The following is a 26,137-nucleotide window of genomic DNA, read 5'->3' on the forward strand; positions in this document are numbered from 1 at the left end:
CAGGTAAATCCACATGTTCCTGTCCATTCTCTCTTCTATTACAGTGAAGCTGAAATCACATTCTTTCTCCTTTGTGAGGTGGTCATAGAGGCTAATCTGGCACCAAACAGACCAATGCTGAATTTGTTTAATATCATAATTTACATCTCTTTAAATGAGATCTAATATTAAATTCCTGTAATTRTAATTTAAACTTGACCAAGACCTACATATATTTGAACTTCATGAACCAGAAAATAGTATTACTGAAGCATATTCATCCTGCTTTAAAACATGTGAAATTATAATTTATACAGATGAGATAAAATGGAGGATGAATATTATTTACAATCTGATTTAGCACTCAATCTACCAAAAAAGAGTAAAAATGTGGAACAGTGGGAAAAGAGATGGAACTTTTTCAACTGAAGAAAACTCAACTCTCCTACAGCAAGATAAATTTCACTCTTCAGTGGGTCTTCAATGAGGGTGGCTCTTTTCCTAAAATAGAATTACMAATTTCCTGCTTTCTTCTTGTAGTGTGTCAAACTATCTGGCCATACATCCAGACCTAAATTTCTTGTATTAACCTTCCCACTGAAGGACTGGCACAGACAGAAAAAAAAGGAGCTTAATGTGAAATCAAAATGCTGAGTATAAGGTTTTTTTTTTTTTTTTTAGATTTTTTACTATTGAATTAAGGTTTTGTGACACAGCAAGAGAAGTTTGAATGGAACGACAGGTAGAAAGGAATTAAATCTGCATGGGATCACCCAAAGAGCCAAAAGCTTGAAATCCATTAAAGACAATGATCACAAGCAGACAGAAAAGTTTGGTAAGGAAGAAAATAACACACCATAAAACAATCTTAAAATCACAGCTAATTACGTTTGAAAACACACTGAACAAATTACAAAATTTTTGCTTCCTTACATTCCCAGCAATATTTATTTTAATCACTGATCAGAAGAAATTTCAGGACTTCATTAGTAAATCACACACTTATCTATCTCTTATGTATCAAAATTCTCACTAAGAAATAACAGAATATGCCTGAGTTAAAGCTATCCTTTCAGGATAGCACTGCGTAATATAGTTAAAAAAAAAAAAAAAAAACCTATTTGGTTAGGAAATAGTATTAGTGATGAATAACATCAGCTTTGTGTACTGTGTTCTAAAAGATTTTATAATTTTATTGGCCTTGTGCTTCAGATCCAAAAATTCAGTTTTAATATATTCACAAATGTCACTGAGAACCAGTTAATTAATTTCCCAGTGCAGCACAAATTCAATTTTCAATGACTTTATTGAGAATATTTTTGCTAATTTTACAATGAGAAACTATAATCACTGTTACACAACTTGCAAATATTTCAAACAAGACAGCAATCTCCTATTTTTTTGTTTTTTTCTGTTCCAAAGTCGGCTCCTGAGATGGGTTTTCTTCACCAGCTTCATTTTCATCTTCCTATAAAACAAAATGAAAACCCAGACATTAATTAATTTATTGAAGACGTAAGCCTTTTATACTTGAATGTACAATACTTTACCCATCTTTTAGCTGACCAAGAAGCATTAATATATGCAATAATTGTCATTTATTATTTAYTGAAGGATTTGATTTTTTTCAAGAGTAGAAATAAAAATATAAAGAATACTCAAAATTTAAAAAAGGCTAATTACCTACATTAATACTAAAGGAATAATTCAACAAGTAAATGTTTTACTTGTAGCCCTGACCAATTTATTAACCAGTTACAGAAAGAAATTATTAAAATATACAAATAGGACATRATATTCAAACTTTGGCATCCATTGCAGACCTTTCCTTTGTTCTTCAACAGTGGTTTCCACTGTTGAAATTACTTTCAAAATGCAAGAACTTTCATCACTGTTCCAAAAACTACTTTTGAAATGCACTGCCATTGAAAAATGTTTCATTTTTTTGGAGACCAGATACGTTTACTTCACTGTTTGATAAAAGACAATAAATTTAACTTCAAAGACACTTTATGTGCTGCAGCATCGTATTTTTGTCCCATCTAGCATGTTTTCTTGACAGGTCTGCCAATTTTCCAATTACTTGTACCACCATATGTTATCTGAAGATCAGTCAGGTCTAAAATAGGAAACACGAGCATGTCAGGCAGCAGCATGTGTACAATATTCTCCAGCTTCAACTCCAGGAGCTGGGCTCATAATTCACTGAGGGCTTCTTYGGGTCACACTGAAAAAAAGCGGAGTGACATCACACTGCCCATGTGTACAKGAATGAATACAGTTCTGTGTCCAGTCCAAAATGGTGACCTTCAACACACAGATTACGAATATCTACGAGAATTATTTCATGGGGCAACTTGTAACCCATCGTATCATGAACAGTCCTTACCACACATGCAACATACAACCAATTTTCTTGTCTGCATTTCAATACTGAAGATACACCTTATTCTGACAACACAAACAAAACCCAAATCTGTAATTAAGACATCTGGGAGTTAAGATGTGTTCTGACATACCCATCATCATTACCAATATCAATTAATAAAATCAGAGAGGGAATGATGGGGATATTAGGTCAGATCCAGGGACACTGAGTGCCATTTCCTGCAAGTCCCTTCTATTATTTCAGGCAAGTAACTTTATTCCTTTGTAGCCTGGTCGTCCATTCTTTACTTCAACGTGGAGCTTGCAAGACTAACTAGAGAACTGACTTAAATACACGGTATATATAGAAAGATCACATGAGCATCATGAGATAGAAAAGCAATGGAAACTCTCATTAAAGAATCATGGTCTTATGTTACACAACATTAACATAAAATTGAAAATCCAGTTCCTTTATTAAGGAAGAATATATTTCAAAGCATCCTGCCTCTAAATCCTCTCCCCTTCCTGCAATAGGGTAGGACTGGAGAAATCCTCTCCCCTTCCTGCAATAGGGTAGGACWGGAAACTGACCACTACTCTTCTCGTCCTTCTGGACTGTGGCACTTCTGGTTCAGGTTAGGAAACATCTCTGTGCAGAGGTGACAGCTTGATGATAAGCCTCTCATATTCAAGACAGAGAGCAATGTATAGTACACATATAAAGGTCAAATTCAAGAGGAATACAAAGGCTAGACGGAATGTGAAACAACACAGGAGTGGCACGTAAAGCAGCTTATGTATCAGATACACYGCTCACAAGAGACCACAGGCTCTGCTGCACTGAACAGGTGCCCCAGTAGCCTCTTACAGAAAGGGCGGAGAGAGGGAGGAGGGAAGCAAGGCTCTGTTATAAAACACGTCTTTACTAAGTGGTCTAGAAGTTGCATCTCTAATGGCTCTCTGACAAGTAATCCACCTCCCTAACACACAACCTGCCACTACTACAACCCCCTTTCTTGTATTTCCTCATATAGAGAATCAAAATCCTACGCAATTCCTTGCCCAGCACACCTCTGATATCGGTTATGGGTTCCTTTTCTAATAAAGGAAGCACATACAAATTTAAAACACGACATGGAAAGGAACTGGCCTTACATTTACCGAGGACTACAGGAAGGTGAAAGGATATGAAGCTTAATGATCTACATTTGCTTTCTGAGACTGTTTCTCTTTGACAAAACGTTTGACTCAGGGAAAGAGGTTTTCTAAGAGAATCTTCTGATTTTGGGAAGATTTGAAATGTTTTAATTTTGTGCCCATGAGACCACATTTGCTCTCTGGCAGATTTCCTAGTTTATAGCAACAGCTGCAACGATCAATGCCTTCTAGATAAAGAAATGACTGCTGCCTGGCTAAGACAAGTCTAGGTTGTGCTTGGACTGAATACTAAAGATGGAAGCCTCTGCTTCAGAATATTATGGAGTACCAATACTCTTTTTTTGGACTCCTTTTTTTTGTTCATTTCTCCTGTTTCAACCAGTTAGAACTAATCTAAACAGGTAAAATATCAACAGCATAAACTGGGTTTAAGTGGGTCCTTCCTCCAATTCTGTGCTTTTCAAGCACAAAAACAAAAACTGAGTAGTGTCATATCATGCTTTTATCATGCATATATAGGACTTCTTAATATATTATGTATATATAGGACTTTCTAAATTTGTAGAGGYGCTTTTACTCCAGCTCTGTTTTCTAAGAAACTACCACATTTAATTTTGAAACTTTCTAAGGACATTATATCTGAAGAGGGGTTGTTGTGCAATAAGCAGAGTAACGATGATTTACCTTTATGGTAATAAACTAATGAGTGGAGAAAGTCCTTTTTTTCTTCCATGTATCTTCAGCCAGGTCAGTTCCTTGGTGGCATGCATTGCCACATGAGTAACAGTGTTTGCACAAAAGTGGTCATGGGAATGACTGGCCAGAGACACTCCGGAGCCTGAACTGCCTCTACTGGTACCCATGTAGATCACTGCCAGAAAAAAAGTGACAGCAATCGCTTGAAAATGACAGCGTGGCTAATTACTGTAAATCATCAGAAAATTATGGGACGTGAACTCCTATCAACTACAAAGTGGAACAGCACTGCCAGTTTACTTGGGAAAGATTTAAACTGTCAATTTAGGGAGTATGCATTAATCGTGCTCTAAGATGTGAAGACCAACTGTTCCTTCAGCTTGCTGACACTGCAAAGCTTTAATGCAATTTTTAATCTCCTTTTTTCACAACTCAAGAGGCATGCCAATGATTGCCTATAGAATACTGAATTAGTTGAAGTTTCTAATGTCATTAATAATGTTTGAATTTTCAACTAAATAGCCTATATAGTCTCATTATCAAGAAGTGATGCCAAACAGACTGAAGATTAAACATGTTTAATACATTTGTTTTACTAATTACCACCTACTATTATAATGCTTTTAATTCTCAGGGCAGCGGAAGAAAGCAAACCTTTTATTTTTAAATTATCAGTTCATAATGGCTGTGTATAAGGTTGTGTTTGCTGGTTAAGTACTGAATTCCAGTTTCCAGCTCACAATAATTCAGTTCACATTATTCACATTAACACATCACATCTCTATTTTACTTTATTATTTATTCTTCTTCAGCTGCCTATGATCTACTGTCTTGTGCTTTCTGCCCTAAAAATCCTCAAACAGAGGACAGTCATTTTGGTGTTAAATGTAAAAGGAACAAAGTAACTTTTGCTAGTAGCTGTCAAAAATCAAACCTGTGTCAGTGTCTTCTCTGACCGCAGAAAACCAGAGACTCGAATTCTCATTTTGAATAGACTCACCTAAAATATTCCTAAGCACAGATCTGGTGACTTGTGAAAAAGTAAAGGGAAGTGAATCCCTCAAAACCGACGGAGAAAATGCATTTAACAGCCCAAGGATTATTTTTCTGTTGGAGTGAATGAAGATGGAATTGTTAGTTATCTTAGAATTGTTATTCTTTTAAATTTACAAAAACAACAGTGAGAAGGAAAAGTAAAAGGGGCTTTAAAACATACTTTTATACATAACACTGTGAAATGCAACTCCAGTTCAGGAGGTGCTTAAGCCATTGACTGCAGGAGCCTGCAAAAGCCTCACCAAGGAGTCGAGATCCTCCTGAAACATTTGCCCATTTCTAACATTCCTTTTCTACGTATCTCTCCTTTCTCTGGGAACAGATTATTGGATTAAAGGGTCCTCTGAATGGATGCCTCTTAAGGATGCCTTTAAATGTCCTATGGATACTTCTTGCTTCAAACCACTGGTTGACACCTGACAGCTGAGCATTAACGGGGCACAAACATTTGAGGTGGACAAATTACAAACTGAGAGCTTACAATATGGCACCTAACTGAGAGCACTAAGWGAAAGTTGGAATGTATTCATAAAGGATTGAGCATTCAATAGCTCAGCTGAAGTTAATGAGAATGTGAAGCACTACAACATGGAAATGCCCTTACGCATCAAAAAGCAAAGGTAAGAGGCTGACTTTACGAATTTACTTCTGAAAATTTTGACCTGGCAGTTGAGAGAGATGGTGTGCTTCAGTCACACAAGCTAATCTCCTTTGAAGGCATTTTTAAGGTCAACTGCAAGCAGTGCTCACAGCACTTCATCAGAAGACCCACATGGAAAGTTAATTTTATAGTAATTATTCCAGGATATTCCCCCATAGACAAATTCTAACATAAAAAAACAACGAATAGGATTTTTAGTCCCTTCCTGTTCTTTCTCCTCTCTAACCAATTTCACTGAAAATGTCTGCCAATTACTTGTTATTCCATTAGTTAATGATACAAAATCTGGAAGATAAGAGTGAATTAGACAATTCTTAACTCTACAGGGAATCTGACACAATTCTGTATGTAGAACGTATCACACATCAATTAACTGTGCTGGAAGATGCACCATTTTACAGATTTGTGCATTAAACCATAYCTGCAATTTGTCCCTTCATATAAATTTCATTAAAAAAAAAGCCTTCAGTGACAGAATTAGAGAATAGCAGCGGATGTTTTTAAGGCATCAATATGGGAGAACAAATTTCCAAGTTCTATTACAAAGAGATAAATAAAATAAAAAAAATAAAATGTAGTTACTACTTTTGTACTACGCGAAATTTAAGTCATCCTATTAGCTAAATAGGCAACTATATGTTATAGTATGATGCAAATGAACAAGTGAATAACTAAGAAAGTAAGCAAAGACTAACAATATACATGGATACTAAACGACTAAAGATTTCTCTATGCTATCATATAATCCACAAGTGCCATCTTAAAAACTCTTAGGACCTAATTCAGATTTATTATTTTTTAAAAGTATCTTAATCCAACAAAGCTGTAATATGACTGATATACTAAGCTTCACTGAGCTTGTCCAGGTTGTTCTAAGGAACTCCAAGTATTTCAACGGATAAAAAGAGAAATGTCCTTCGCCAGGAAGTTAAGCCAAAGCAAGTGAAGATTTATAGACTCTATTCAAGCATAAGGAATATAATCATCATATGCATTCCAGAAGAAAAAAGGATGCTCTTCAGCACAAACACTTGACTTGAAGATTTGTGGGGATGTTTATATCAATGCTTCCTCTGACATGATTCCTGCAGAGATTACAGGTCTTCCAGGCATGTACCTACCAAAGTACCCAAGGTGCCCACAGGAAGTAAACTACAGCCAGCAGCGCAAACTGAACTGTCGGTCTTCCCCGCAGACTGGCTTTGAGCACTCAACTAGAGGGAGAGTAGTAGTTACCCTACATCTTTGTTACCTCCAGGGAGGACTCCTACATATATGGAAAATCACCATAAAAGATCAAGATTACTGGAGAATTTTTGCACAGTGGTCACACACTTCTCCTGAGTCCCAGAGCACATGGCGTCTCCTGCTGGTAAAGGCCACCGAAACAAGTTTTAAACTTGTTAAACAGCTTCTGAGTGACATTGAACAGGTACCAGCAAGAGTCCACGTAAAGGTGCCATGATTCCTCCACTCCAGCACATACTGACACGTATTTCCTTCCCCTCTGTGAGCCACTAAGATGCTACTAGGCTACTTGCTGGGCCCGACCCTTTGGAAGGCCACAAAAGTCGAACCCCAAGTTGCCATCATGCCCATGTTTCTGGACAGCAACGGTGAAAGCCTTGTGCTGTTCCTTGTGTCCTTTCCCTCACAAACGACTCCTTGTTTCTACCATACAAATGAGGATGGCTCTGCTGCTCAGACCAACGTGCTAATGAGAAAATATTGCAGTCTGCATCTCACTGAGGGGATGCTTCCCAATTAGCATTTCTAACATCTGCAGCATGCAGCAGATACTTCATCTTCCTCTACTTCACATCTAAGATTCCAACTGATTGTAAGTAGGAAAAAACTGTTTAATATCCTTCAAACACATAGCAGGAAGGAAAGATTTTGGAAACTATGAGGGCTTTTTTTTTTTTTTTTTTKTWTATKTTAAACTCTTTCCAATGTAGCAGTCAAAGTCTGGAGAAAAATGAGCCTGGAGGGTTATAAATTAGGAGTTAAATCAGTAAGGAAGGTGAGCATCAAGTAGTAAAATTCTAAAGTTATTTTTCTTCCAAAGTCCAGGCTATCCTCCTCAGATATATTGCTGACAAGCCTATAACGAAAAGCGATGCAAAAATACAGARGATGACTGCAACAGTTCTTTACCCATGGATATTAGAAGCGAATATAAATTTCCTGTGATAGATGACAGGTTTCTGTCACTGCAGCTATGCCACGATAAGGCAGCTGTTTGTTTCCCAAGGAAAGGAGACCCTTGCTACATGGATCATTTTCATAGTGACAGCCCTGACAAGTTTGACATTTGCTTCATGAAGTATTCTGAGGCAGCCATCAAGAAAATGCACCCTCTGGGACCACTGGCAAGCTGACAGTCTTACCTTTTAATGTGTATCTCCATTAATTCTTACTGTCAAAACCCACCAAATCCCTACAACAGAATCTCTGCTGATCTGGTACACTAAAAATGGAGGCTACAAATGAGCTTAGCATTATAATGTAAGTAAACATGACATCAATTAACTGTATGCAGCTCTCCACACCATTTTGTTCAGAAAAAAAGAGCAATGCTAACTGCGAGATCTTTCCAAAGCAGGACTTCACTCATGTAGTAGATGGTAATGCACCCTAGGTGGCAATGCAGGACCAGGAGAATTATATTTATAAGCAAAAGCCTCTTAAGAAGCTCTGAGCAGCTGCATGTTTACCACAAGCTCCTTCCTTTAACTTGTACTGCTACAAGAACTTTAAGGCTTTTTGAAATGTTTGTCAGTGTTCTCCATTTTCTATTTCCTTGTTTCTAATTCTGATTATACAGATAAATGTACCACTGCAAGAGTCCTTATAGGCAAAAATCATTTAACGCTCACTACAGAAGTGGAACTGGATGCCAGMTTTCAAAGTCTCCATCTGCTCCTCTCCTATTTTGGAGGCAGCCATTGCAGTGAGTGGCCCCTTTGGCCGCCTGCCACTAAAGCGGGGATGTTCTTCAAGGCAGGTGGTGCTCCAAACCCCACCACTGCTTTACCAGTTCAGCTGGTTCTCCTTGAAGAAAGTACAAGGCGATGTATGTTCTTTAGCAATCTGWGTACTTAAAGGGTTTCTGTTTATAAACCTCACTTTGCATCAGTAAATGCTGAAATATTACGAAGCTGAGACATCAGCTATGAAATGGAGGGAAGCAACTTAAACAGGATTGCCCTGGGCCTGTCCAGAAGTGGGTTCATTAATCTCCACTCTCAGAATGCAGCCTTAGCTTTCATGCCTCCAAGTCTGTCACTATGCTGATTAAAATCCTTTCTAAAGTATATTTGTCACTCAGCTACACTACATAAAACWATAAAAATATATATGGAAATCACAGTAACATTTTCTACTTTTGTGGTAATATAAACTTATTTTTGAATTCTAAGTTAAAAAGTTTTACTTTATATATACACCCTTAATACTATTACACAAAAATGCTCCATAGCCTTAGCAATGCATATTTAAAATATTTCCTACATCAAGATGATTTTAAATATTTGTTAGGCTATTTGTTATACTTTTTTCTCTTAGTATTTGTTATACTCCTCCCTTCTCTTCTTTGTCCTACTTACTAAATTACAAAAAGGAAACATTGAAATATTGTATATTTATTCTTGATGCTCAGAGAAAAATTTACAATTTTAGTACAATTTTAGTAAAASAGCTACAAACATGAGAACAAAATATTCTCAGACCAAGAATAAAAAATTAATGGCTCTTTTAACCAATTATATTTCTAAGTGCTGATTAATATAAACAAAAAAMCCCACAAACCTGTAAAAGACTAATTTTAACTGTTCAACTGGTATACATCTTGGTATTTACTAAATAGCAGTTGACTTTTTTTTTCTCCCCATGCTTTAACTGTTTTTGCAAATAAGCTTTTTATATACAACTTTTTATCAATAACATAACATTATTTCCTTCCCATATGATTAACAACATCAAAGTAGGCACAAATAAGTGAAATATAAATGCTTTTTTACATTATGAAAAAGAAATACATAGATGGAAGGCMGCTGAAAGACATCACTCACGTTAGTGAAGTACATGTTTTGAAGCGAAAAAAATGCATGAAAAGAATAAATTTATCTCAGTAACAGACGAAATCTAAACACTAATGAAAATGTTTTAGGAAAAATGAGTGCACTGCATGCTTCTGACCAAAATTAATTASAGCTTTAATGTTTTACATTTCCACCATAATTCTTTAAATGGTGCATTTATTTCATAGTAATAAACACTCGGTTCATTAGGTAAAGTTCAAAATCTGTGTTATTCGCTACATTTAACAACCTTTGGCCCTCTTCTTCAGTATTTCTTGATTCAGGTTTCCAAAGCATTGAATAAGCAATTGAAGAACACAATTAAATTTCATGACTCTGCATATTTGGGATTCTTATTTCATTTAGGACAAAAGGCAATTAATCTACCGTTCAAAACTGAATTCTAACATAAGTGAGCAATGATAGATACTGAAATGAACTTACAGGAAACACTTAATTAAATTACTGCAAAAAGCACAACCAAAGTGGTTTTTTTTTTTTTTTTTTAATGAAAATAGAAAATGCATGTTTAATTAGAAAAGGTCTACTGCAGTATTTAATAAGGGCTATAAATTTAATAACTAGGAGATCCATGAAAACATTCCCATAATGTGACAGCTAACCATTCAGAAACCATTTTTTTCTATTATTTCATGCATTGCACCTGAGTACAGTCACGAAATTCTGGTCAGGCTCAAGGCATAATGATGAATCTTTCTACAGAGTTAATATGATGATATAGCAGTCTGAACAACACAGTTACTTATTTCCACAATGAATGACAGAAAAAGAAAATGTAAAAATGCCTTTGTATTTTTTCTAATACAGAATGTCAATTTTAAATACTGACTAGGAAGTTGCAAATGATAAATGATATAAAAGTAAGAAGCTGTAGAGATAGATGGAGAGATCAGCTAAGACAGTAAATAAAAGCTCCGCTAATGAGGAAGAAATCAGAAAAAAGGAAGAGACTTATTTTTCTAAAGAACACAATCCTATCTACTAGGCCCCCCAAGCTATAAATTGACATTCAGAATTCCAATGATGTGACTCCAGTTCTAGTCATTACTTACAATGCTATCAAACACCTCATTGAACTTTTAGTACTTTTAAATATCTGTAATACTCTTAAATACTACTCTAATACACAACAATATTTTGATTTAGAAACAATTTACTAAACAGAACAAATTCTGAATGGCAAATACAGGAAATCTCTATTTTCCTCTAATGTTCTTTTGGCTCCCACACATCTGGGCTGCAATAGAAAGGAATTGCATTGTTTTTCATAAGTATGAAGCAGAAGGATAAAATCCATAACCCAACATCTAYGACTAGACAGAATTTCCAATGATCTCATTATTTTGACTTTATTTCTGTATTTGAAGGTAAAACTTGCTGTTCTAATCCTGTAAATATACAAGTACATGTTTGAACAATCTTGTTTCATACAATGCAACATTTGTATTTGAAAATCCATTAGACATAGTAAATCTGGGGTCAAATGTTTATAGTTGTATCAAGATGCTTCTTAGATGTAATATTCTAATGTGCAGTACTCTTCACAGTCATCAAGGTTCACCGAACAAATTCACATACATCCTTACATTCAGCTCTACTGACCASAGAACTGAACAGTACCATTTATCAGAAAATAGTTATATATGAAAATAACTGTAGAATAAGGCCGCTCTTCAATGGAATACTGAACTTAAAATGATCCATGTCGAGCATGGCATGTTTTTCCAAACTGTAGTGCTTCCGGTCAGCTGTGTCTAAAAAATTTCTATCCAGCACCTTTCTTAGTGTCACCAAATGGCTTTGCAGCAATGTTCAATATTTAACTCTCTGTTCTTTGCACAACTGTTGCTATCATAATTCTCAATCTTACTCAATACTATCAAGTAAGTGCTTACTTATATTTTTATCCACTGATTTACTTATTTACTCAACTTATTTATTTACTTAGCAATCAATCTGTTTCTTTTTAATCGTTGTCTTGTCTGCTTATTCAGAGGAACACAAGGTACTGGATATGAAAGTAACAGACACTACTTATTTGATTATTTCTAGTTACTTACTATGAGACAAATAAAGTAAATGCTCCATATGTTGGTAGACAACAAATCAAGGTTCTTATACCCCCTATAATAACTAATGTTTCCCTTAATCTGTCACCACTCTCYTGAATATTAGTGACAGTCACTGACATTAAACATTTATGCATGAAACTAGATTATGACATTCTCAGTTCATTCAGTATCAAGGAAAAATTTTAAGAGGAAAGTCCTCAAAAAGGAGCACCTGAAAACTTTTGTTAGTTGTTGCTTTCACTATCTATTCATAACCTCTAAAATGTGTTTTAAGATCCAGATCTAAAAAGGTTTCTAGCTCCTTCCAATACAGAATATCACAGAATCACAGAATATTCAAGGTTGGAAGGGACCTCTAGAGATCTATTCCAACCTTCYTGCTCAAGCAGGCACACCTGGAGCATGTGGCATAGGGCGGCATCCAGGCGGGTTTTGAAGACCTCCAGACAAGGAGACTCCACAACCTCCCTGGGCAGCCTGTTCCACTGATCTGTCACCCTCACAGTTAAGAAGTTCCTCCTCACCCGGAGATGGAACTTCCTGTGTTTCAGCTTATGCCCATTTCCCCTTGTCCTATCGCTGGCCACCAATGAGAAGAGCTTGGCCCCTGCTTCCCTACATTCCCCCTTCATGAACTTATACATGTTAATCATATCCCTTCTCAGCCTTCTCTTCTCCAGAGAAAACAAGTCCAGTTCACTCAGCCTCTCCTCGTATAYGAGATGTTCCATTCCCTTAAACATCTTAGTTGCTCTTCTCTGGAGCCTCTCTAGGAGCTCCACATCCCTCTTATACTGGGGAGCCCAGAACTGCTCTCAATACTCCAGGTGCGGCCTCACCAGAGCTGAGGAGAGGGGCAGAATCACCTCCCTTGACCTGCTTGCAATACTCCTCCTGATGCAGGCCAGGATCCCATTGGCCTTCTTGGCCACGAGGGCACACTGCTGACTCATGGTTAATTTAGTGTCAACCAGGACTCCCAGGTCCCTCTCCATGGAGCTGCTTTACAGCAGGTCGACCCCTAATCTGTACTGGTGCCTGGGGTTATTCCTCCCCAGGTGCAGGACCCTGCACTTGTCCTTATTGAACCTCAGGAGGTTCCTCTCTGCCCAAGTCACCAGSCTGTCCAGGTCCCTCTGGATGGCAGCACAGCCTTCTGGAGTGTTGGCCACTCCATCCAGCTTGGTGTCATCTGCAAACTTTCTCAGGGTGCGCTCCGTGCCTTCGTCCAGGTCATTGATGAACAAATTGAACAGCACTGGGCCCAGTACTGACTCCTGGGGGACACCACYGGCCACAGGCCTCCAACTGGACTCGGACACACTTATCACCACCCTCTGAGCTCTGCCATCCAGCCAGCCCTCGATTCACTTCACCGTGCAATACACGGTACACCATACATAACTGTTCAATTTGTACACGGTGCACCATACATAACTGTTCAATTTGCTAAGTTAAAATATATCTGCATAATACTTACTTAACTATAATATCAATTCATCATCTGAATCTTGGCCAAATCATATCATGCCAGATATTGTACAAACACACATAGCTGGGGAGTCTGGTTTTGCAGAGTCTAGAATCAATAGAAGACTAAGAACAGTATAGTGGGCATATATCTCACCCACTTTTTTTTTCTTATTTGGGCCAAATACAGCTGATTGATGCAAAGTGCTGAAAAACAGTTATCACTAAAATGCATACAAATTATTTCTTTTTGTATTTCTTTATGTAATAAACAAACTGACTACATGACAGACAGAAACCGAGCTTTGAGGGGTAGTCTAAACTGCTATGCTTTTGCAGGGGGAACARAGTTGAGATACAGGCAAGAATTGCATGTATGAAGCAGTATGTTGTGTGTAAGAAACTGTAAAAACCTCTATATACTGACCGGACAAATGTCAATGGAGGACATGTACGTAACAGGATTTATAATCTGACAGAATGTTACTGATAAACAGGATACAATGTGGCATGTGGCTATACTAAAGCATGGTCTGATGAGAAATTTCTCAAGGAAACATCAGTGCTGACACTTGACCTCTTCCTTTAATACGTATCTGCCCTGAGCGGACAGAGGAGGGATGTGGAAATCAAAATGTACATTTGAGGACTCATCATTAAATGTGAATAGTAACACTTTCAGTGTCAAGAAGGAGCTCTCTGCCTGAAAAGCTTTATAAAAGTGTTAAGTGGCACCATTACTATCACATTCAGAAGTACAAAAGGCTTTAAAAGTATTACTATTTCTAGTGCAGATCATCTGTTATTTCTCAAACCAGCAAAAGACATGAAATGAGGGTAGTTAATGCAAGGAAGTGGTTCTAAATTCTGATATATGTATACATATTGTCTCTAAGAAAAGTAAATAACTATTAGTAGCAGGCATTTTATGATGTATAATATGGTAAAAGATGTTACAAACTATAAAGTATATGAAAAACAATTCTACTTCACATAAACTTGTTTTTCACTAGGAAATTATTTAATTGGAAAGATGTTTTGAGAGTAATCAGAAGGCAACACATATAAAAATGTCTGGTTTGGAATAATGAAAAGAGAATGATGAAAAGAGTTAGCTTTTGAAATGTAATAAAATAAGAAAGTAACCACACACTCTGTGTTAGTAAACCAGCCATTGGGATCAAATGAAATTGTCATATCTCCGTTTTTTCAGGAGGACAGGCTTTCCATGAAAAACCAGGAGAAAAAACAGCTGTTAAGTGGTAGCCAGCTTCTTCTCTGGGAAAGCTGCAGTGATGTCCCTGAACTGGATCAGTTTTTACTATGTGAACATTCTTCAGCTGGAGGTTGTTTTGTATTTGTTTTGTATCAGATGACTGTAATTTTTAAGATTATGGCTCAGAATTACAACTCAGGGTGCACAAACGTTTGGATGTTTAATTTCTAATTTTAGATTTTTAAAACATATCACTTATATCTTGCCTTCTGATCATATCTCAGACTTTGCTGTTTATTCAATAGCCAGCAGAAGTTTCACACAACAATCCATTCATCCAAGAGCAGCAGTAATTCATTTGCCTTGTTAACACAACATTTGCAGACATAATAAGTGTTACCTCTATTGGTAATCCGTTTTTCCTCTTGAAAATCTTTATTTTGTTGAGGACAATGAAAGGTAGAATTTTCTTCTCTATACTCAAAACTTCAATTACAGGAAGAGAGCAAGTTGCATGGCCTAACAGGTTAAATCACTTGCTCTGAACAGAGCTGTCATTAATATAATATTTACATTTATGAAGTGATTTCTGCGTGAATGGGATTGTTCCAGGCTGAAAACATTTTCTATTATTGTAAACAAAAAAAAAAAAAAAAAGAGATGAATGTACAAAATGAACTGTTTAACAGGATTTTATGTACCCCTTGTGCATTATATTTGGACACTTAAACTCAGAGGCCCATCCACTCTCTGTGGATTAGAAGAAGGGCCTGCAGTCCTTTCGGTTACATCCCTTTAGCAAAATTTGGCGCTTACGCTTGTTTGCTTCAGCAAATTAATTCATGTTTTGTCTCTTTAATCCAATTTTCACCTTAATTTAGACTAAAATGTCTAAATGTCTAAAACGAAAATACTCAAAGAGGATGACTGGAAATTAAATGTTCTTTCAGTCTAATCCAGGAGGTAATCCAATCCCACACAGTCAGCTCCTCATTAACCAAGAAGGTTAATCCACGGAGAGCTTCATACAAATCAGCGTTCCAAACAACCTATGGCAGGATATAAGTATCACACATCAAGATGTGACTGAAAAACAGGCATGAGGTTAAGTCTAACAAAGCGAAAACACACCACTGAAAGCCACAATGATAAACTGGAACACTTATCCAACCTGAATAGCCCGTATTTGTAGACTATTATGGCATTAGATACTTTGCTGCTGCAGCTTGTATCTATGAGCTACTCAGTTCAGCAATGCCTTCCTCATTAGTTTGTACTCTCTTTTCTTTTTCAGAGGCTAATGGACCCATGCATATCATCAACAGCCACTCTACAGCAGGCARAAGGAGTCCACTCAGCAGAAGCCTATTTACTGCCATGGATTAAAAAAATCTCAAACAAGTAATAATTTCCTAGTAAATTAGTACTACTGCAGAATCATCTTCTGTCATTCTCGGTCTGAGTAACCTCAGGAAACAATTTGGACAACATTCTAAAAACAACAGACACTCATGGATTCCAGTGGCTTGTCACCTATGTGTTCTGATAATGAAGGGCCAGAAAACCTCACATTTACTTTGCAAAAGCTGTGGGTCCCAAGATGTATCAAAGTAATGTATCTTACTGCTCGTTACTTGTGGATGTGATCTAACACTTCCTGTCAGCACAGTGAGATTCATCAGATATTTAAATCAAAGCAGAACTCTTCAAGCAACTTCAGCATGAAAAAAGTACATCATTAAGATACTACCTTAAATGACCACCCTACATTAAATACCACATATCTTCTTTATTCTATACAAAACAGTAACGATTGATAAAGATCCCTGCTTTTAATCCATCTTGAACGGAAGTAGAGACAAAAACCTAGAACTTCCCCAACAACAGCAAATTTCAATAAATTAATGGATTACAGTTATACAACTCAGAATCTGCAGAAATTGACTTTTTCTTGCACAGCTAACTATTTAATGTATTCAATTTATTCACCTGTTGTAAAGACCTCTCAAACTAGAAGCCTTACATGCAGTCCAGGGGATCCACAAAGTGATACATATTCTCAAATTTATTATATTCAGCAACACTCTCAATCTGATCAAAAATGACAGGGAGTCTGAGGACTGAACATTTTCAGTGAAAGGATAAACCACAAAAGTCTAAAAAAAAAAAAAAAACCTTAGCTTCAATTTTTTAATGGAAAAGGAACTGTCCAAAACTGTAAGATTTTAGCCAAGTGGGATGCAGTGGAATGGAGAACTAGAGTCTCAATATAGTCATGTATATGTTTGTAGGCTGATGCGCCAAACATTTCCCCAAAAATCTATTTGGCAGCACAGGACAACAGAATGCTACCATAGTTAAGCTAAACTTTTTAATATTTTAAAGTCTGAGTGCTTAATATAGTCATATAGCAGCCTGAATAAATACATGGAATAAGCGTCATCACATGAATGTTTCATAGCTTAAAAATATAGGTTCTAAAAGTAGTAACAGAAGCTTTTACCTCAAATGCTAGAGATTTTGAAGAACAGAGCAGGTTGCATTTATATCATAAATGGGATAATTTTTATAACTAAYTTCTATAGAAAAAAACATCTTGCTTTTACCACACGAGATGCATATTCGTCACTAACCTGAAAACGTTAAAAGCATAATTGAATTTCCTTTTCTCAGGGCATATGATTTCACAGCTCATGACAGAAAGGATTAGAAGAGTCAACTGATAAAACCTTAGGCCCGTCCAAACATACAATATGCTAGATATCCTCAAAGGCCTGGCTTGCACATCATTCTTCTACTTCCTGTTTTAATGATTACGAACCAGTGATTTAGCAAGCCTGGTAAAATCAAAGAATAGATACTCTGCAGTTAACAAACTTGTTTATCCTTTCAGGAAGGCACATRTAAGTGCATGTGGGCTAAGTTAAATGAACCCTCTGGAAAGCCTRCTCTGACTATCTCCAATGCAAAAGCACTTTCAGAACGGCATCAACCCACCTCAGAAACACGCTATCACCTGACATGTTGAAACTTCTAAGCTTAGAGGTACCTGGGGCACAAGTTTGGGAAGAGCAAGATGAACACAGCTCTGATTAAGTGCAGGCTTCCTCAATGAAGCTTCCTGGTGCTGGAAGATCAAAGCAAGCTCCTTTCAGAACACTGTCAAGATGAAAATTCTCGTGCTGAAATTCAGTAGTAACCACCAGTCATCCAAAGACTGTAATGATATGATATGATATGATATGATATGATCCTGGAGTTTTCTTGCTCCAGAAGTATTGCCGTATGTTAGAAGACTATGAAGGAAGGAGCACTCAGCATACCTGACCACTGAAGGCCTCATACTCATTCTACAACATCAGCAGGCTCCCAGAGTTCAGGAAAGGATGAAAACAAACAAGAATTCCTCAGTACCTGTATTTCACAGCGTGGACAGCTGATTTGTTTAAAAAAAGAAAAAAGTAACTCATCTAACCTATCCACATACTTGGTGAACAGAAACAGAGGATAATGAGGTGTTTTCTGAGCAAGAAATGCTTCTGCTATATGTATTAGTAGGATAATACCTTTGTTTTTCCCTGAAGAAAAAAAAAACAAAATTTCTATTCTTTTGTTATCCCACAACATGTCACTAGCCAGTTCTTTAAAAAGACTATGTATGCAAAAAGGCTACAATATGTCTCCAAAGCCAACAGCCAGATACACGTAACAGCCTAGACTGACTGTACGTGTGTGGGCTCTTGGACGTGACCATGCAGTTATAGGTAGATATAGCCCCTCTCTCACAGTGAAAAAGAAATAGATATTTTGAAGAGAAGAATGAACAATTGTGAACACTCAAACCTGATTATAAGTTTTCAGCATGCATCTAAATGTACGTAAGTGAGAGAGAACTCAAGATAGTCTCTCTATACTGATATGCAGAAATCACTTTGTTTTTGAATGAAACACTCTGAGCTTTTTTTATCATGAGCTTGTGCTGTCTACTCAGCCCAAGTTTTATTTCAATATAAAATGTTTTATTTTGACTAGAACATTGCTGAAAGAAAAGTCTTCCACCTAAAAGAAGTTTACGGTCTCACATGCAGTAATTGGTAGAAAATGGTACAATCCATCTGAATCTCCTACCTTCACTACCAATTTAAATTTCTTTTAACGACAGAAGATACAGTGAATCTTCAAGAAGAAAAGGCCAGAAAATAACAATCCTTACAGTATCACGCTGCTTATTAAAAAAAAAAAAAAAAAGAACAGATTTAAATATAAATGCTTTCAATGTCTTCTTTTTTGTTTTCTAAGAATTCAAAGCCTACCTACCAGTTAAAGGAAGTTATCACACCACCTGCAGACAGTTGTTCGGTTTTGATTCCCGTGTTATATAGGAGGGTTCTTGAGGTTGACGACAAAAAAAGTCAACATAAACAACATCRTTGTAAAACAGATGTCTTCAAACCTGAATCAAATGTGAATGGATCTCCTCAATTCATTTCTATGCTTCATACAGAACGTCTGGCAATTTTGGCTCCTAAGAGTCAGATTCATCTCATCTGCATTTGAATTCCCTTCAAGTCAGACAATCTGCTTACACAGGAGTCTAAGTTCTCTGATCTCAGTGGAAAGTAGAATGTCCACAACATAATTTATCACCCTTATCTTACACACTGGTTTCAGGATATGGTGGTAGAACATTTCCCTACCTTAATGCATATGCTAAATATATTATGGCAAGGACGATAGCAAGGAAACACCCATAATAATTTGTTTCTACAGACTGATCATACTGGAGCAAATTCCATCTTATCTGTAAATAATCACTAAAGTTAAAGATTCAGAATTGGTAGCAACTGAAAATATTTACAGAAGGAATTAAAATTGTATTTGAAAATGTCTTTTAAGTTATTGATCATACACCATTAAATTTTATTGCTTTATGATAACAATTAATTTTTGTTTCATATTATTGACATTCTTATCATCCCTAGGATGCCAATGAAATTTGACAACAGCAAATACCTTATGTCACTCACAGGSACACACACATAACTTCACATGAATCATCTTCCCAACGTACTCATAAAATAAAGGACAGTTTTAGGTATTTTCGTCATTATTAATATATATTAATTATATATATTATATTAATATAATATAAAGAAAGCTATTATTTTCAAGTTTCTAGGTAATGCTACATTTAAATGTGAGGTATATCCAACAAAATCACATAAGTGCATTTGATATATATCACATTACTAAATCTTCTATTTCATTTCATCAACACCATGCTATACTTTTTTTATGATGTATGACGTATGACGTATGACAGTCAAATTTATTACAGAATGAGCACCCTAAAATTCAAACTAAAATTCAGATATACACCCTATTCCAAGCTGTGGTTTTCTATTTATTTCTTAAAGACTATCCTATTTTGGGATAGATGGTTTGGGGAAGGAACTGATGTGGAAAGGACAGATTCCAGAGAAGAAACATCTCTTCCATTAAAGTGCCTTGCAGAGTGCAGGTCTCAGAAGATGTACCCTCTCTGGCTGCAGAGCAATAGGGAATTCCCAGGACTTTCTTCAAATGGGTGCTACGCTGGTGCTGCAGCTTGGAGCTTGTCCAGGGCACTACTGGCCCAAGTGTCTGCTTCCCCCTTCCATGGCAGTGGGTACACTCCTCCCGGAGGCAGAGAAAAGCCATGTATGGTGCTTTAAATTGCTTTGAACCAACAAACAGGCTTTAAAAAATAATAAAGGGATAACAAGAAACACTGCAAAACAGCTACACTTTCATCACATACAATTTTTCTCTTGTGTTATTACTTCATTACAAGTAGTACCTGCACTCTCCTGTGTTTTTTTCATTACAGAAACTGTAGAAGCACAGCTCAGAATGTTGCAAGATAAAGTGTTTAYGTATAAAATGCTTTATGACGAACATATTTTGAATTATACTCTTATAACACCAATTACTTCGCTATTTATGTTTTTAAATGGATTTTTAACGTGATATGCATCTCTGCCACACTATTAAGTTTACTGTTAAAGCCAATTTCATTTAAATTAAGAATTCATTCAAGTATACTTACTAACATGTTCGGTAGTACTTTTGCATATTACATTACGATTGTAAAAATAGCGAAGCGTTACATATCTACTATCTTAAGCTTTCCATCACATTCAAACGTGTGTCTTCAGTTTGATATTGCGCAGGCACCATGCTTTCTGTTCTATTGTTCATTGTGAGCAAAATATTTGTAGAATTAGTAAGAAACAAACTGCAACTGCTTGTTGTAACTTTCACTTGACCTTCACTTAAAAAAGAAAAGTTTTCCTATTCATACATACGTTTCTGTTGAAGATGGGGTTAAACTTGTCACATGTATTTTAATAAAATACTGAAGACCTCCTTTAATTTATGGCAGATATATTTTCAAGAAGGAAAATGCTGATATTATCTTGGTTATAAGCTTGCTGCTGAAATGATTTAGATATTCCTTTCCTTTCACACAGTATCAGTATAAAGCTTTTCTTTGCAGGCAATGAATTATAGTTGACACTTCAAACCTATTCTATCTGTATCTTCTAGTACAAAAAAATGAAAAAACATAAATATTTATTCTATATATTCAGAAGAGACACAGGACTCTGATAAAAATGATCCATTATGAGATGATGAATAATTGTTACATGTGTCACACTTAGAACAGCAAAGGGCAAAAAAATTTGCCACTTTTTAATGTGAGGATTTGAGGTTATTGTGTAAATAAAAATGCAGTCATCTTATCATACTGAGCTGCTAAATGTTTGAGCCCAGTGATTTCTTTTGAGATTCACTTCATGACTATGGATGATGAAGTTGACCCTTTTTCTGATTTGATAAAGTCTATTAATGATATGCTTTAATACTGCAAAATGTAAACCACCTTCAGTTTATACATATAATATTCTTCTAGTTTAAATTCACCAGTTAAAAAAACTAAAAATACATTTGTTCATCAAGTAATCTATTCCCTGTCTTTAATCTTGCCTCTATTACTAACATAAACTCCTGTATTATGCAAAAAGTGTAGGCTATTACAAACTGAATAACAAACTGAGAATTACCTAGGTTTTATTATAAATTCTCCTGTAGGAAGACATTAATTGAAAAAAAAAAATCTTCCAGATCTTTGGAAGAAAAGATATTCCAAATATTTGAGGTATTATCTGTATTATTATACCACTTTCTTTCAAAACAAAAAACAATCTCCAAACTATCATGTGTAAGCATAATAGTTTAGAAAGCAAAGTTTAGAACAAAGATTAATTTAGCTTGAAAAAAAAWTTTTAAGCTTGTAGCCCTGAAACTAAATGCATTCACAGTATAAATTACGGAAATACGCCTAAAAACTCAAAATCACAAGCTCTTGCAGTAGGATTATATAGTCTATAATTGCACAAAATTATTAGCTAACAATAATTCAGTTAAAAAAAAATCAGGAAGTTCTAAAATTATACTACCCTGGAAAAAATGGCTCAGTAATCTTATGAGTGTTCTATATTTGTCTCAAGCAAGGAACTATAAAGGGCAATTCATTCATATTGTTAGCAGCCACACCACAAATGCAGTATTACATCTGAAGAGTATTCATTTTTGAAACTACATCTTGGATTCATCTCTCCATTTTGTATGGGCAGCTTAATTTACAGCTTAAAGTAAAAAGCTGCATTGTATCACATCTAGGTCTATCTAGCCTAGTTTGTCTCCTTCACTGATTATAGGTGAAGGGCAAGAGGCAAGAGGGCAACAGTCCAACATGAGGTCAAAAAGATATGAATTTTGTCCTTATTAATTTCCCACATGAAATACAAATACTAAACAGCATTACTTTTGAGATGAAGAAATTTAATCTGCAATAATTAGTACTAGAGAAGAAATTTTCAAAGGTTAGAATTTAGCAATAGCAATATTATTTTAAACAGTACTATAAATTCTTTTACTTTTCAAGGTCAGATAAAACAATTCAGATAAAGGTTTATTTTCAGATTTTTTCAGTGTTTCTATATGAAATCTCTAGGGACAGATAGAGGCATAAAATGTATCSTGTGGCACGGAATGAGTAGATGTTTTCCAAGGTCTCGTATTTCTAGCAAATTTCCTCTACTTGGTCCTTCTCAAAAGAACTAGAGTCGTGTTTGCTTCGGTTTGAGAGATTTTTTTTGTGCGCTCTTCCTTTTTGAGTAGCTTCTGTCTCTGCACATACTGAAAGCCTTCCTGAGTAACAACTTGACTTCAAAAATTGGTTATTTTTATTCTGCTATTAACCAGGCTAAAATTATTACCCACTGGATTATCAGTGGGTTCTGAAAGCTAATGCCTCATTTTTGCCTGTATTCCTATTTCAAAGACCACCCTTTCAACTAAAAAGACATAGTTAAAGCAAGTAATATTTTGCTGAAARCAACATTTAAAATTTTGCAGCATTCTACTGGTGACTTTATTTTTAAAAGCTGACCTGCAAAGCTGAGGTCTTTGTCCCAGAGCTACTCAGAAATAAATAAGAATTTTCAGAAAATGAAAATAAAAATAAGTATCAAAAAATACAGAGAAACTTCGTGCCACTTCTTCCTTCTTCATGCTTGTCTATCATTTGCAGCATTTTGCCTCCCAGAATAAGAGCACTACTGAACAAATATAACCTTATTCTTGACTCTGTGTTAAATTTTCTAAAAAGATATTTTCTGAGAGTATATCTTTATCCTCCTAGACTATGGATATTTATCTTTGAAAGTCCAGCTCTCYGCAATCAATATTGGATTAACTGAGTTTACCTACAAGGAGTGCCTGGAGTTAGGAAAAATTTAAGGTATGAAAAACATATCTTAAGGTGAGCTGTGGCAAGCTCACAGTCCATAAACACTGAGGAAAAAAGAAAAAAAGAAAAAGAATAGAAACTGAACTCAGACAAACTCAGACTAGACATCAAGCTAAACTTCAACACTGAAGGTCRTGAAGTAAATTATTATTTAGGGGTTTAATTTGCTCCTGGATYATCTGAAATATTTTAAATGAAGATGGACAGGATTTTTTTTTTTTCTCTCAAGAACTCACTCTCATTCACACAGAATTTAGGAGAGAAGTATGTGGATATGTTAGCAGTAAATTAAGCTAGCTGATATTAACAGTCTCTMCTGGCATTCTAATCCATGAATCTTACAACAGACAATAAACCTTGACTATTGATTTATAAAGAAGAAGTTGTCATTAATATTTACATATTTCCAAAAATCAAGGATACAGGGAACAATTCTGTTGTCATTAGCATGCGCAGATTTAAGACAATTTCCAGGATTGAAAGCTCAATGYGGAATTTCAATTGTAAATCAAGCCTAGGGGTGATTAATTACTATCTATTTTTGAGAAGGCCAGCGTCCCAGATTTGAATATGGTTCAATCCCAAACAAAATCCAACATGCTAATTACTGATATTTCTCTGTGCAGTAATAGTTTGACAAGATTTCTTCTGATAAAGAATCTAGAAATATTTAACTAGGGTATATATACCACTTGAAATAGTATTCAATCTTAACTTATAGAAACTTATAGAAAAAGACAAGGATTTGCATGAGTAAGAACTTCAAACAGTATCTCTTAATTCAATGCCCTGGACAACCCAAATAAGACAAGTCTACTCTTGCGGGGGTAAACAGGAGTATAAAGTTATAAAACAAGGACAAATGCTTATTTTGAATTAATAAATATGGAAGTGGGCAACCCACTGAAGCCAGAAACACTGACAGGTATTTTCACTTTATTTATCGATAGCATCTAATTTACGGTATAGTTTCACTGTGGGTCCTAGGCCATGTAATTGTARGGTGCCACAGAAGAGGAATATGCTAGCACAAAGCTATTGTTGCTGAAATTGCTGAAAACCACATGATCTGCCACATGGGCCCACTGAGCAATTTCACTAGTGCTCAACAGGATGTTCCAACAAGAACAGCAAGTCTAACACCACAACTACCATATAAAATACACAGTTTGGGGTATTCCATGTAGTACAGAAGTTTATGGAGATTCAAAAGTGGTGATGATGTGAAAAAAAATTATGCAGGAAAAGTCTTCACCTAAGAAGKATTTAGCAAGTCAACTATTGAAGACAACCAAAAAGTTCCTGGTTCATATCCATGTGCCCCCTCTCCCTGCTTGAGCAAAGGTGAGAGTGAACCACATCATGGCCAAAGGTTCCTACTAACCCCAAGTACTCCATGATTCTGTGAATGCTTCAGGTTAATCTTTTGCAGGATCGTCAMAAAATATCTATTTGGTGTTACATTAGTGGAAGTTTTGTTTTAACTTAGTGTTAATTATGGTTGTTAATTGATGGATACAAGACTATAACAAAAATATATATTAGTAGCAGAAACTTACTCTAGTAGGTAACACATCATTGATCCTGCTGTGCTAAAATACAGTCATATTATGAATTCTTCAATGCAAAATATTTCCCTTAAAAGTGATAGCAATTTAAAGAAATCATACTTTGATGAAGCAGCACTGTGATGGTATTGGGATGCACTGCAGTTCAGAGATAACCCAAAACAAGCGAGCAGGGAAAAAATCTATATAACCTACATTATTAATGACTACTGAGTGACCTCTGCTTATCTTCACTGCACTGAAGACAACATGGAAATTCTCAGTAGTGCTTCAGAAGCTTAATCTTCAATATTTGTAATCTAGACTATAAATATTTAGAAGCATTCCAATGWTAGTTTCAACCTCTTGTATTAAAAAAAAAAAAAGACTAAGGAGTTGTACATTTTGGAGAAAAGAATTAAATACACTTCCTCCCAGCAAAGGCTGTCACATGTGTACCATGTGTGTCACCATAAGTAACAGCAGTAATGAATATGATGTTATAGGCACAAAGAACTCAAAATATCAGACCATGGCCGTTCAGGTACTGTGCACACAGGTGCATTAATGTCCAATGACATTAATATGGCTTTATCAAAAGATACAGCAAGTGGGAAATTGCCTTCAGTCTATACAGCCAGCTTTTCCCACCTAAAGCTTGCTTAATCCTAGTTTTCCATTCCATTTCCCACTCTCCTCCAATAGCTAAATAATAAAGGATTTTAAAGATTTAAAAATGATTTTTAAGTTGAAAGCAAAACAATTCTTTCTTACTGAAATATAATTCTGTTTAATACCTGWTAATTGTTTGAAATGAACAAAATAAAATGATAGTTTTACAAAAATTTGAAGAGGAACACCCTACGCACAACAGGTTGCAAAAATTTTAGTAAGGCTCATTAAATATATAACCTCTATAAATATATTACTTCTTCTAATTCTACCCATTTTA

At 35.8% G+C, this 26,137-nt stretch overlaps 1 protein-coding gene across 1 annotated transcript in view; it reads right to left on the reverse strand.

Moving 5' to 3' along the window:
* Positions 1 to 1,096: 1,096 nt before the first annotated feature.
* The window catches only part of PHF14 (PHD finger protein 14), a 147,320-nt gene continuing 122,279 nt past the window's right edge, over positions 1,097 to 26,137 (reverse strand). The window contains exon 18 of the mRNA XM_026036245.1: positions 1,097 to 1,447. Coding sequence (XP_025892030.1) covers positions 1,373 to 1,447 — 75 coding nt within the window. The 3' untranslated portion in view covers positions 1,097 to 1,372. The remainder of the gene's footprint in view (positions 1,448 to 26,137) is intronic.

Source organism: Nothoprocta perdicaria, unplaced genomic scaffold (assembly GCF_003342845.1).
Source record: "Nothoprocta perdicaria isolate Ctin4 unplaced genomic scaffold, notPer1 scaffold_173, whole genome shotgun sequence".
NCBI lineage: Eukaryota > Metazoa > Chordata > Aves > Tinamiformes > Tinamidae > Nothoprocta > Nothoprocta perdicaria.